General features: G+C 45.8%; 1 protein-coding gene and 1 long non-coding RNA gene across 4 annotated transcripts; one reads left to right on the top strand and one right to left on the bottom strand.

Annotated features, from left to right (window-relative positions):
- Positions 1-1,873: 1,873 nt before the first annotated feature.
- On the bottom strand, positions 1,874-7,802 carry LOC132249449 (uncharacterized). Its single transcript, XR_009460927.1, has 2 exons — positions 7,716-7,802; positions 1,874-6,745 (listed from the first exon to the last, which is right to left on the bottom strand). It is a non-coding gene; the product is annotated as an uncharacterized LOC132249449 (long non-coding RNA).
- KLF4 (KLF transcription factor 4) lies at positions 7,447-12,161 on the top strand. 3 transcript variants are annotated; one of them, XM_059724599.1, is made up of 5 exons: positions 7,447-7,632; positions 7,731-7,848; positions 7,934-8,771; positions 8,865-9,029; positions 10,736-10,939. In XM_059724599.1, the coding sequence occupies exons 1-5, from the start codon at positions 7,628-7,630 to the stop codon at positions 10,780-10,782; spliced, it is 1,173 nt and encodes a 390-aa protein (XP_059580582.1). In that variant the 5' UTR covers positions 7,447-7,627; the 3' UTR covers positions 10,783-10,939. The 3 variants fall into 3 exon arrangements, with proteins under 3 accessions (XP_059580582.1, XP_059580580.1, XP_059580581.1); XM_059724598.1 differs by lacking the exon at positions 10,736-10,939 and adding an exon at positions 10,946-12,161 and having other exon boundaries at positions 7,452-7,632; XM_059724597.1 differs by lacking the exon at positions 10,736-10,939 and adding an exon at positions 10,946-12,161 and having other exon boundaries at positions 7,450-7,632; positions 7,934-9,029.
- The last annotated feature ends 997 nt before the right edge of the window (positions 12,162-13,158 follow it).

Genomic DNA, 13,158 nt, shown 5'->3' with positions numbered 1-13,158 from the left:
TTTGGGACAGAGAAAAACGTCAAGATGTTTTATCATGATCAAAACAAAAAAGCCACTGTTTGAGGTGGTTCCCTGGACGGTTTGAAAAAGAAATACAGTTTTGCATGAGGAAAATCCACTGCCCAGTACCCAGCTGAGCAACTTATGGGTCCTGGGAATCTGCAGGGGGAAGATGATGAAGGCTTCTCTTTCCTCAGTCTGAAAAGCAACAAGAGACCACTGGCTGGAGTAACCTCCATCATTCTAACCCCCAATTATAGCCAATGAGAACCAGAGGATCTCAGTGTCTCTGGATTTGGGTGCCTAATCATTAGCACTCAAGTACAAAACATTCAGTTTAGGTGACTTAACCAAAGCCACATAGGAGTTGGTGGCAGAGCTCAGATTTGTCCCTTGTTCCAGGTCCCCGGTACATTGTGGGCCTCGTTGCCCACCTACTTGGCCTCCCATTCTTGTGTTTAGTGTTCATGTTAGCTGCTCAGCCAAAAGTGTGGCTTGTAGCCTCAGCTGATCCTTGAGCCAACAATGATAGCCTGAGTGGCACTGCACCCCACAAATAGCTTAGGGTCTTCCCATAGGTCCTATGGCTATGATTTATCCTCTAAAAGCCAACCCTAATCAGATTTGAGGCAGCTGTGGAAATACCAGGGTCCAGATTTCAATACTAACAACCAATCTGTATTGTTTCTAGTTACAAAGCCATCTTCTCCAGGAAAAGTACTTGACATTTACTTTTAAAAATAGTCAGTTTCTCTTCTACATTCCCTGGAATCTCCAAAATTAGGAAGGGCTTTTGTCCACAGGATGTGCAATATGCAAAGGATGGGTCAGCTTCCCTTTCTTTGAGCAAACTCTTCCCTACTACTTCTTCAGGTGCAGTGCTGCTACAGGTCAACAGCCTCCTACAAAACATCATTGTTAAAAGGCCCCCCACCCCCTCAGCAAGACACTGAGGGCTGTTATGCAGTAAGAGCTGGTAAAAGTGAAATCAGAGATGAAAGTGGTGGTGGTGGTGATGGACAGTATACTCAGTGGCTGTAAGTGGCATATAAGTCAGTATACTTAGTGGCTATCAGCAAAAATAAGACATGCAGCGTTTTCTGACTGCAATGTCATTTCAAGTGGAGGGTTTTCCTTTAAGAACCATGATGAGCAGGATTTGGGACACTGAGTCTTCAGTGTAATTCCATTAAACTTGGTACTTTACCCCATAAGGTCTGGAATATAGATCAGTGACAAGACTCCTACTGTAACAAGGAGTTCTTTAATAGGGGATTTTAAGTTCTTACATTCATGTGTATATTACTAAAATGGCCTCAGGATCTTCTGTAATCACAGTTCAGGACAAATGCCTTTTCCCTTTATCATTCTACTTAAAAACAATAGGGTTTTAAGGAAGAGCAGTTTGTGCTATGAATTATTTAATTAATCAAAAGGTGATCTTCATGAAGGGGGTGTAGTGGCAGAGCAGCTAAGGTGTCTCACTGTTAGAGAAATGTGAGTTCAAGCTCTGCTTCGGACCTGTGGCAGAGGCTACCCCTAAGTTCACCTGGCTGTACATGGATGGATGGTCATTAGGGTGACCCAGGAGTCAAAGGCAGCTGAATGTGATGCTGGCCATGTCACTTCTTTGTGTGCCACTGGCTAAACTGGGGTGCCTTAGCCATATTAGGCTCAGGTGGCTCTTTCTTAAACAGCTGTATACACCCTTTCTGAGCAATAACATATGGACTTGTATGTATGAACTTGTCACCTGCTAGCACAAGTATTTGCCAGTGCTTGAAACAAGCCTCTGCCTTTACATGCACAAATAATGGAAGATCCTTTGAGAAAGTGACCTTTTAATTATATTTAATATTCCACAAGAGTCATCTAAAAACAAAGTGGGACTTTATTTATATGGAAAAGCCACACTCACAGAAGAAAAAGCAATGATAAACAAAATTCAGCTGCACTTTATAAAGAGAGGAAAAAGAAAATATTCAGTTAACATAAACTCAGCAACAGATCCATCACATTTCAGATTTCCCCAGGCACTAGCTCATAGGCCAATTTTGCATTCAAGATTGTAGCAATCTTCTCATCCACCTCATAATGCCTTGGAAGGGAGGCAGGAGAGAATAAATCCTCATCCCTGCATTTCCTCATACTGTGTGCGTCTCGTGTATCCAAACTTTCCAGCTGTTAGTTGCTTCTCAGACCTTCCCTCTAGGTCTTGCCTTCAGTGAATGTCACTTAATTTGGGTTCTGCAGGGTTTCTTAAGGCCCACATATCAACTGCCCTGTAAACCTAGTACAGCTGCCCTTCTCCCCCAGCTGCCTCCTTACAGGCAAGATCTTACATGGCTTAAATCTATGGATTTTTTTTGTCATTAATTTAAATTACAGCAAGATTGGACCTACCAAGAATTTCCTCCCTGTTCTTAACCCATTAATATTTGTCCCATTCAGGGATTAAGGCTTCATTATTTCAGGCATTGTAAAACAAAGCAGTGGTCCAGCCCCAAGCACTCTAGAGCACAAACCCAAAGAAGCTAGAAATGCATCCTGGTGAGTTACCTCAACAGCCCCTCCATGTAATCTATCTTAATGTCTGCAGTGCCTAATTTTTGCAGTTGCTATCCAAGACAATTAAATTAAGGAAGATAAATCACATTATGGCTCCAGAGAGGCAACAGTTTGAGAAACCATTTTAAAAAGTCATTTAAAACAAATGCATCAAGATAAATGGGTTAATCTTTGCTTCACACTCAAATGACATAGATCTTTTTTTTTTTACCGAAGTATACTTTACTTTTTTTTTTTACCGAAGTATACATACCTTGATCTCTTTCCAGTGAAACCCTCCTTCCCATACCTGCACTTTTTCATTTTCCCCATCCTCTTTCCTGGTCTAAATTTGCAGGGTTTTGCCTTTCCTCACAAACTAAATGCCCGATCTCCACTAGAAAAACTAACCATCGCTGACAAGGGAATTCAGCGCCAGTTCAGGTTAACCTGGTTTAAATGCAAGTGAAGACTGGGATAAACCACATCCTATGGTTCCCCATTTTCTGAAAGGTGTTCTATCCAGCTCCACACCTGCTGTCAAAACATGCTAGTGAGATTCTGATGAATGCACTGTTGATACCAGTTGTCAGCAATGGGTAATTTTTTGAGAGTAGATTAAGCCTAAAATGGGTGAAAGACTCTCACTTCGGAGCCAAACCAATGTTGGTCTTGAAATAACTTAGCACATAATCACAGAGCGAATGACTGAAGGCATTTCATCTCTTTTCCAAAGGAATAAATGTACTGCCTCAACAATGTTGCCACACTGTTAGTGGTAGAGCATGAGTCTAAGCAGACACAGGAGAACCTGGGAAGATGCCATGACATGTCCAGATGCACCAGAAGCACAAATTCTTTGCAATGCTTTATGTGAATTAAGCAACCCCAAAGTCAAATTTGAGCTGTACAGAAGCATCCTGTGCTCGGACACGCTGAATAGTGGAAGGAAAGTTTTAGAATGGGCTAGGATGGCCTGAGCAGACATAATAACCTAAGACTGGATTGCAAAAATGATAGGCCTATATTACAAAGGACAATTTAGATAATATTAGAAATGAAAAAATCTAGCAGTAAATTTGTTTAATTTTTGCATTTCTCTCATTTTAGGAAATGAAATACTTTTCGCTTTTGTTTATATTCAAGTTCTCAAACTTTGGATTGCAAATACTGAAGCAGGGAGGTGTTCTTAAAAGAAATAATAAACCTGTTTGTTTTTTTGACTGGTTTTGTTCAATTTGTAAAAACCTGGCGCTTGGTTTTGGGGGTGGGATTCTCAAGAGGACTCAGCAGTAATCTGATTCTTCTCCATTGAGCTCAATGCCAGGAACGAGTACTTCCAAAAACTCACTTTTACAAAATTTAACTTTTGGAGCAAATTTCAGTTGACAGTGAACCTTCAGTGTTCGTGTTTACGATGCTCTGAGTTACCAAGCAGCAATGCAACAAATCGTATATCCATGAAAGCAGCAGAAGAACCTATATTATTTCAAACTATTATTCTTGTCATCCGGAAATTAGGGGAATTGTCCTTTCCAGTTCAAAGGGATCAGATCATTCATCTGTGCTTGAAGTTTCTTAATCTTGTAGTTTTAAGAAGGAATTCAATTTTAATTTTTGCCTAGAGTCACTTCCAATATCAAATTATATTTAAGTACTAACATGTACTATTTGGTTTAGAAATATAAACAAATGTGCATGTACATAAATAGGGAAAAAAAGACAAAGAAGTATTTGACAAATACACAAGAAGACAAATAAGTATTTCATCCCTTTTACAGGGAAAAATAGAGAGAGAGGCCTGGAAACAATTTATGTTTCCTTTCATTAATTTTCCTACAGATTGAGATAGAAGGGAGAGAAGTGTTTTCTATAATTGTTTTAAACAGGGAGAGGAACCTAACGTGATCCCTCTCAGTTAGCATATTAATTATATCGTATCTTGTCTGAGAGAAACTTCAGTGCTGAAGAGAAACAAAATAAGGGAGAGCTCATGGCCTAAACAAAGTAATTTAAAGAAAGCATTGTAAATGAGGTGTAGGGCAACAAACCAGCAAAAAAAACTTGCTATGATAGAGATGCACCTATAGGTCTCTCCATATAAAATATTTAGACAACCTCCTTAATGTTTTACTACCTTTCATGTCTCCACATTAATCCTTTTCATATTGATGGTTCCCAAACACATCCTATGCCAAGAAACGGACTTTGTGCAGAGAAAATCCATTTTCTAGCGCCAAAGATATTAATAATTAACGTATATACTATGAAACTGGCAATACCAGTTTGTTAAAATAAAGGCTGAGCATTTTATTATTATTTTAGAATTTAATTTAGTCATCAGAGGTTACTCAGACTCATGTTTATAAATTATACAGGGCAGGGACTTAACTCTGCTGGATCGACCTGTTTTGGAATAATGACTGTACAAATAGGGAGGTTCATAACCTTGTTTGAATATCTGGCCAACCTTGAAAGAAGATGATTTACAAGATTGACAAACCCTCATCATTTCAAGAATCTGTGTCTGAGAACAAGATTTCCCTCTGCAACGCAAACAGCAGAGCAACTTGGTAAGGCACTGCTAGAAGCGGTAACTTCGGTTTATCTAAGAATCATACTTACAAAAGGTAAGAGAAAAGTCTGCCAGTAGGGCACAGCTTTTAGGGAAAAAAATTAGTTACATGCTGCACAAAAATATGGGTATCTTGAAACTACCTAAGTCATCACTAGCCACACTATAGCACACTCTAGGTTTGCCTTCTGGCATGTGCTTTTGGAAAGTCCCGGTCCCATTTTAGAAGTACATAACCAGGGTCACCCAAGCGTCAAGCATAATTTTAAAGAGCTTTAAAAATTTCACCTGGCACATAAGCAATTTTGGAGAACAGATCCCACTGAAATCAGAAGACTTACATTCCTGTACCACTTTGATCCTTTTGAAAATCTCAGCAAGACTACTTTCCAAGACTACTGCTGCCAATCACCAATATTTTATAAGGCATTACTTTTTTTGTAATTACTTGACATAAAAGTAGCCAAATTATTTCCTGGCACTTTAAATTAACAGACAAAGCAATTAATGAGAGTTACGTAATCTCATGCCACAGAGAGAAGAACAGGTCAGAATGAAGCTGGAACCCCTGGAATTTTACAGCACAGCATTTCTGGTCTCATTTCTGATAAAATGTCTCCTGAAATCAAAGATATGCCCAGAGCAACTGTTGCCAGCTGTAAAATGCCAAAGCAAATAAAAACACTGGGCCATGGGGGTTACAAGAAACAATGGCCACAAGCTAGCAGAGAGCAGATTTAGATTGGACATTAGGAAGAACTTCTTCACAGTTCGAGTGGCCAAGGTCTGGAACGGGCTCCCAAGGGAGGTGGTGCTCTCCCCTACCCTGGGGGTCTTCAAGAGGAGGTTAGATGAGTATCTAGCTGGGGTCATCTAGACCCAGCACTCTTTCCTGCTTATGCAGGGGGTCGGACTCGATGATCTACTGAGGTCGCTTCCGACCCTAACATCTATGAATCTATGAATCTATATATTTGTGCATGGAACAGCTTTTGCGTGCTACTTCCCAAGCCTGCTCTTTGATTCTTGTGCCGGTTTGTTGGGAGGGAACAGAGCAGGAAGAATTTTGAGGACAAAAAGTCGACTCTCCTACCACTTCCATATCCAAAGGTTTTGACTATATTACAGTATTTCCCTGCAGTTATGTACTAGTCACTTTTCACTTAGCGTCTAGATAATAGCTTTCCTCTGTAAAAGAGAAAAAGACCCATGCAAAACCAAGGTACGCCAGTAGTGCCATAATGGCATGCTCGATGCACTCGAGGTTGTTGACTGTGCAGCAGCGGTAGGAGCAGGACATCTGTGCGGGCACCAGTGCAGAAACAGGCAGTGTCACGACTGAACACGCAGAAGCCCATGTGGAAGAGCAGGTTATCGACCCTGGTGAGGACAAAGACATGTGTCTTTGATTTCTACCACGCCTGCAATTTTCAGTCTCTGGAGTTAACCTTCCAGACATGAACTGACGCCGAACTGTGGTCCTGAGCCTGCAGGCAGGGCGGTCCAGTCACTCTGCGATGCCGCAGAGCGGTGCCAAGCACTGGCCGAGGGAGATCGGTGACGGAGCTGTGATCCCTGTCAGCGAGAGCAGCGAGGCCCTGGCAGGCGGCAGGGAACTGGCTCCTAGAGCACCAAGAAAAGCAGGAGCCCACGTTATTCATAGGAGAGGAGGCTCCCAGCAAAATAAAGCTGAAGGGGCAACAAGCACCAGGCAGCAAGGGGCAGGGGGCGCCTCCAGCCAGGACCCAGCTTAAAAGTCGGTGTTAGCTGGCAGTGGTACGGTGCTGGGACAGGGCTGGCCGGGCCTCAAGTGCCTCTGGGGCGGGGGTCGCACTTCCCTGCTGTGGCTCTGAGAGAGGGAGGGGGCAAAGCCCTCGGACACCAGCCCCGTCCCCGGGCCTGGCCCGCCGCCTGCTCCGTGGCTCTAGCCTCGGTTCCCGCTTCCCCGCCCGGGGACCGACAGGGGGGAGGGGGGCTCTGGCGACACTCGCTCCGCACTGGGCGCGGGGCCGTTTGCCCAGAAGGGGGGATCCCCTCCCCTCCCCTCCCCTCCCCTCCCCCCCCCCAGCTCAGGTGCGTGAGTCCCAACGGCGCTGGGGGGGAGCCCCTCCCCCCCCCTCCCCGCGCCTCGCGGGCTCCTCCTGGCTGGCGTCACCGGCGCGCGCTGCCAGCCAGCTGCTCGGGCCTGCGTCACGGCCCGTCACGGCCCATCCCTCCCCCCCCCCCACGTGTGGCCCGACAGTTTGTTTTCGCGGTCGCCGTGGCGACGGGAGGGGGCGGGGCCGTGCCTGAAGTGATAAGAGGGGCAGCGGCGCGCGCGGCTTGACAGTTCCGAGAGGCCCGCGGCGGAGCGCGAGGCGGCCCCTGTCCTGCCCGGCCCCGGCCCCGGCCCCGGCTCCTGCGCGCCCCCCACACGCACCTCCCCCATGGCCGCGGCACAGCCCCGGGAAGCGTCTCGGCGCCGCTGGTAGCGCCCGAGGGCGCCACGCTGCTCGCCCGCCGCGCATGAGGTGGGTGCCGGGCGGGGTGAGGTGGGGCGGGACGGAGGATTTGGCGGGGAAGGGGCGCGGGGGTCCCCGGCGCCGGCTCTGACCGTGTCCGCCCGCAGGCAACCCCTCGGCGAGTGCGACATGGCGCTGAGCGGCGCGCTGCTCCCCTCCATCGCCACCTTCGCGCCGACCGTGGCGGCCCGCGAGCGAGCGCTGCGCCAAGCCGGCATCAGCAACGTGAGTAGTGGGGCGCGGGGCGGACGCGGCGCGGGGCGGGGGTCCCTGCCGGGCCGGCGACTAACGCCGCGTGTCCCGCCCGCAGCGCTGGAGGGAGGAGCTGTCCCCGCTGAAGCGGCTGCCCCCGGGCCGCCCCTACGCCGAGCTGGAGGGCGGCGGCGGCAGCCCCGGGCCGGGCGCGCTGGTGCCGCCGCGCCGCGACGCCGAGGAGTTCCACGAGCTGCTGGACTTCGACTTCATCCTGTCCAACTCGCTGGCGCAGCAGGAGCAGGAGCCCGCCGCCGCCGCTGCCGTGGTGCCCGCGCCGCCCGCCCCCGGGCCCGGGCCTGGCCCCGCAGCCGCCGCCGCCTGCAGCTTCCCCGCCGCCTTCCCGCTCTACGCGCCCGGCCGCGAGCCCGCGCCGGCCGCGCCCTTCGACCTGGCCGACATCAGCGACGTGTCGCCCTCGGGGGGCTTCGTCGCCGAGCTGCTGCGGCCCGAGCTGGACCCCGTGTACATGCAGCAGCAGCCCCCGCCCCCGCCACCGGCCCTCGGCAGCCTTCACGGGAAGTTCGTGGTGAAAGCCCTGGGGGACTACAACCACCTCAGCCTGGCCGGCAAAGGTGCCCCGGCTGACAGCCCTGCCGGGCCGCCCTACAGCCCCCTGCCCAGGATGTGCCAAAAGATCAAGCAGGAGGCTGCCCCCTCCTGCCCCATTGCCCAGCCCCACGGGGGGCCGCCGCCCCCCCACGACTTAGCCCTGGGGCGGCCCCTGCCCGCCAGGACTACTGCCGAGGAGATGCTCGGTAGCAGAGACTGCCATGCCTCCCCTCCGGGGCTAAGCCACCCCCCACTGCCGCCGCTGCCCCCCGGATACCACCCTGCCCCCGGCTACCCGCCTTTCCTGCCCGAGCAGCTCCCGCCCGGCGCCCTGCAGTACCAAGGTCAGTCTAAGTATCTCGGTGCTTTCGGAGAGCCCGGCACGGTGCCACGGTTGGGGCGAGGGGTGATGCTGACTCCGCCCTCTTCGCCCTTAGAGCTGATGCCGCCCGGGAGCTGCCTGCCCGAAGAAACCAAGCCAAAGAGGGGGCGCCGGTCGTGGCCCAGGAAAAGGACCGCTACGCACACCTGCGAGTATGCGGGGTGCGGCAAGACCTACACCAAGAGCTCTCATCTCAAGGCACACCTGAGGACCCACACAGGTAAAGGCCGGGGCTTGATATGCATGGGGCCGAGAGGCAGGTGGTAACTCACACTTTGCATGGAAACAGACCCTGCTCTGGGCTTGGCAGGGGGGGACAGGACAGACGAGGTGTTCAGCTACAGCAACTAAAGACTAAACCTTTCAACCAGGAAGAAAAGGGCTAGGTTCTTGTGTGAGAAACAAGGTTTGTGAGGTGAGGTAATATATATTTTATTGGGCCATTTTTGTGTAGCAGGGAGAGATGAAGGACAAGCTGTCAGGCTGCAAGTGCCCTCCATCAAGCATGAGAGAGAAACTTGATGAGAGTGACTTTTTTTTTTGTTTTAGCCCTAGTTTAAAAAAAACATGCAATTTATGGCTCTACCTATTGGATTGGAAGGTTACTTCATGGATCAAAATGACTCAGACATGAGAGGGTGTTTTTGCAGACACCAAGTTTGTTTGCATGTCTATTGCTATGTGGCTAGTTAATTGGCAGGTAGCTGAAAGTCAACTGGATTTGTTGAGCTGCATAGCACTGGCCCAATTTTGTGACAGGAGCAGATGTTGCAGGCCTCTCTTAAGGGTTTCTTTTTTTTTTTTAACTTGCTTTGGTCTTAGTTAAGCTTTTTTTTTTTTTAAACTCGTGTCTTGGCTTGCTCCTGTAACTTGAGAGATTCTATTACAAGCAGTTCCCAAGCACTCACAATTCACCAAAGGCCTGAAATTGCTGGGAGTGGCTGATAATTTTTGAGGGAAGCCAGATCAGAGCCCCGCAGATAACTGAATTATAAAATACTATGTGTGTGACTTAATAGCAGCAGGACAATCTGTATCCTACATTGGAAAGTTAGTCTTGCCTTCTGTTTCATTAGTTCTGAAAAATCTAGCCTAAGATTATTTGACTACTGCTTGAATAGAAATGAAATAACATATTCATGTTTACATTTAAGCTTTAGCTTTGCCAGTGAAGAAACCCTTTTCGCAGTCACAGTGTTAGGGAAAGCACTTGTAGTCAAATGGTAGTCATAGTTTTGACAGTCCCTAATAATAAAATGATAACTTCAAGCTTTGAGTAATTCAGGACCCCTGAATGAAGCTGCCAGAAATCGATTTAGAATGTGTTCTGGGTGAAGAGGGGTTGCGGAAGAGAGAGAGAGAGAGAGAGAGAGAGAGAGTAGTTCAAGGTTTAGAATACAAACTAGAAAACAAATAATTCTCCAGCTCATATCAGTGGGAGCAAAACTGGGTTCAATGTTTCTTCAGAAGTAAATGGCTAGTAGCAGTTCTTATGGTGTCCTTAGATCTGGTAACTGTTTCCAAAATGCTTTGGTGCTTAGTTGGTAATTGCTGGGGAGGAGAATGTCTTGAAGCCAACATGAGTTTAGCTTTAGTAAAGACCGGGAAAATAAGCTCCTAATTTGACAAAGTTGATCTAATGAAAGTAGTTTCCAGACAGTTCTTTAATTCTCAAAACCTTCAATTACCTAAATCCATGATGTCTACCAAGTGATTTCTGGTTGATATTTGACTGTATGATACCATCATCAGCCAGCGAAATGCATGCAGGTCCTTATACTATTATCTGGATTTAAGTGTCAGACGTACAAGACAAATGATGGAAATTAGCATTCTATTTAAGGTTACAATAATACAAACTTCATATAAATACATTTCATAACCTTGTTGTGCAAAAATGGGCATTTCTTTTATTCTGGTTTTTAGATTCCATTTGTAACTACAAAATATCACAGCCTGATTTATCTTATTGAACACAAGCAATTTTTGTTCTGCATTTCAAAGCATTCAGAGTTCCTGAATGCAAGATGTGGAATTAAGGCTGGAATCCTGTTGTTGCTGGAACAAGCTAATGCACCTGCCTATCAACTGACCCATGCCAACCTAACTGATGTGGTTCTGTCTTGTTTTTTGAAGGAGAGAAGCCCTATCACTGTGACTGGGAGGGCTGCGGGTGGAAATTTGCCCGCTCTGATGAACTTACTCGGCACTACAGAAAACATACTGGCCATCGCCCTTTCCAGTGTCAAAGATGCGACAGAGCATTTTCCAGGTCAGACCACCTTGCCTTACATATGAAGAGGCACTTTTAATTGGAAGCAGTGGATTTTTTTTTTCCTATACTGCCATAAGAGATTCAGTATTCACAGCACAGACTGGCTTCCGCAGGAGGGAGTGACACAGCTAAAGCACTACAAGGAATCATGGTGAAGTCTTCCAAAGAGTGGGAATCAACTGATAATTACACATGTTGGAGCTCTCTCTCTCTCTTTCTCTCTCTTTCTCTTTCTCTTTCTCTCTTTATCTGACTCTGGTATAATGGTTCGCACTCTGGACTTTGAATTCAGCAATCTGAGTTTAAATCTTTTTCTGCCCTTTTTTTCTTTTTTTAATAAATTAAAGAAGAACATTGGGGTCAATGACTGGATCTTCTATCATTCCATTTGTAAATCCAACTTGAATTTTTCTGGACTACAAAATGCCAACAAATGACTGGAAGTCAAGGCTATCAGGGTTAAAGAGACTGCTTTTGGGCAGGGGTGGGGGGCAATTACATGGGGAGATCACATTCCCTTAAATTTTGGCTCAATGCAATATTAGATGTAAATGTCATCTTGTATTTTCTTTTTCCTTCTAAAAAGCCATTACTATGTTTAAAAGAGGAGGAAAAAAATTCAGGTACAGAATTTATGTTTAAAAGCCTATTTCATGGTGCTTAGTGACTGTTGGTTCTAAAGGTACCAAAAACAGGAAGCCAAAGTTCTCAAACTGCTGCATATCTGACAAGGAATTATTTTTGTCTTCCGATCTACAGTTATGACCTAAATCAGGTAAATAAACCTGGTTTATTTTCTTTTTTTTTTTTTAAGAAAATAACTTTTATGCAGACAGTCTGTAATGCACTGTGGTTTCGATGTGCAATAATTTGTACAATGGTTTATTCCCAAATATGCCTTAAGCAGAACAAATGTTTTCTATATAGTTCTTTACATAATAAATATGTAATATAAATTTAAGCAAACTTCTATTTTGTATATTTGTAAACTACAAAGTAAAAATGAACATTTTGTTGGAGTTCGTATTTTGCATATTCAAGCTGAAAATAAGTTTTAAATAAACCTATAATATTTTATCTGAATGGTTTTTCCATTTTTCTGCACACTGTTCCTAAAGAAATCATATTTTCAAATGTTCAGTGACCAATAGTGTTTTTAAATGGCTTGGGATTATAGGTTCTTATTCAGGCAAAGCTGTAGGGTGAAGAGTAAAGTTGGGTTCCTGTTTCCAGTGCTGCTATGAAGCTTTGATGTTAGGAAAAGAAATGCACTGGAAATTACTTGCTCTGACTATTGAGTCGCTATTCATCTCATCTTCTCCATACTGCAGATTCATGACTCTCCATTTTTTAAGTTGATACCTTTTGAATTATTTATGAGTAGAGGAGCATTACCAACTAAAAAGTCAGAGACATATGCATTCAAAATTTTTAAAAAAGAACCCCTTTAGGATCTCTTTAGAAACTAGACTGTGTTTTAATAGCGAGCAATCTCTGGCTTTGTGCCTTCCGTGCGATACCCACATTAATACTTGGTCCAATCTATTCATTGAGAATTATTTTTAGCTTCGTGAGCTTCTATGTTTACATTGTCTAACATTTTATATTGTCAAGAAATTAGTGTTGTAGCATGAAAAATAAACTCTATTTCAATGATAAACTTTGGGGTAGGTGTCTATAATAGTCAGACATTATGTTGTGGGAGTATAATCTGAGGTCTGATGTGTCTTGAAAACAACCTAAGTGAGAATTTGGGGTCTTTGAGGAGTGAGTGTGTGTGTGTGTGTGTGTGCGCGCGCATACGTGTGCGTGCACACGTGTGTGTTTGCACGTGTCGTTCAAGACACAAGAAGCTAGCTAAGCACAACTGCTACATCTGCATAGAATTCAGTAAGTTGAGCACTAGACTACCATGGTTGTAAGAATGTACAAAGTTGCTGGTTACGGCTAAAATGTTTGATCTTGCATACCTTGCAACCTGCATGTGTAATGTTACGTGCTCTAATGAGATGAACAGAACTTGTTTCATGAATAAAGTACTTATTTCATTGCAACACTGCTGGTCATAGCTCAA

Source organism: Alligator mississippiensis, chromosome 3, assembly GCF_030867095.1.
Source record: "Alligator mississippiensis isolate rAllMis1 chromosome 3, rAllMis1, whole genome shotgun sequence".
Lineage (NCBI taxonomy): Eukaryota > Metazoa > Chordata > Crocodylia > Alligatoridae > Alligator > Alligator mississippiensis.
Note: the sequence above shows the minus strand (reverse complement) of the source record. Positions and strands in the feature narration are given on the sequence as shown.

Bases quoted from the DNA above. Each gene is read 5' to 3' on its own strand.
- KLF4 (XM_059724597.1), top strand. The intron at 7,849-7,933 runs GTGAGTAGTGGG...TCCCGCCCGCAG, and splicing joins GCCAAGCCGGCATCAGCAAC to CGCTGGAGGGAGGAGCTGTC. The intron at 9,030-10,945 runs GTAAAGGCCGGG...TGTTTTTTGAAG, and splicing joins ACACCTGAGGACCCACACAG to GAGAGAAGCCCTATCACTGT.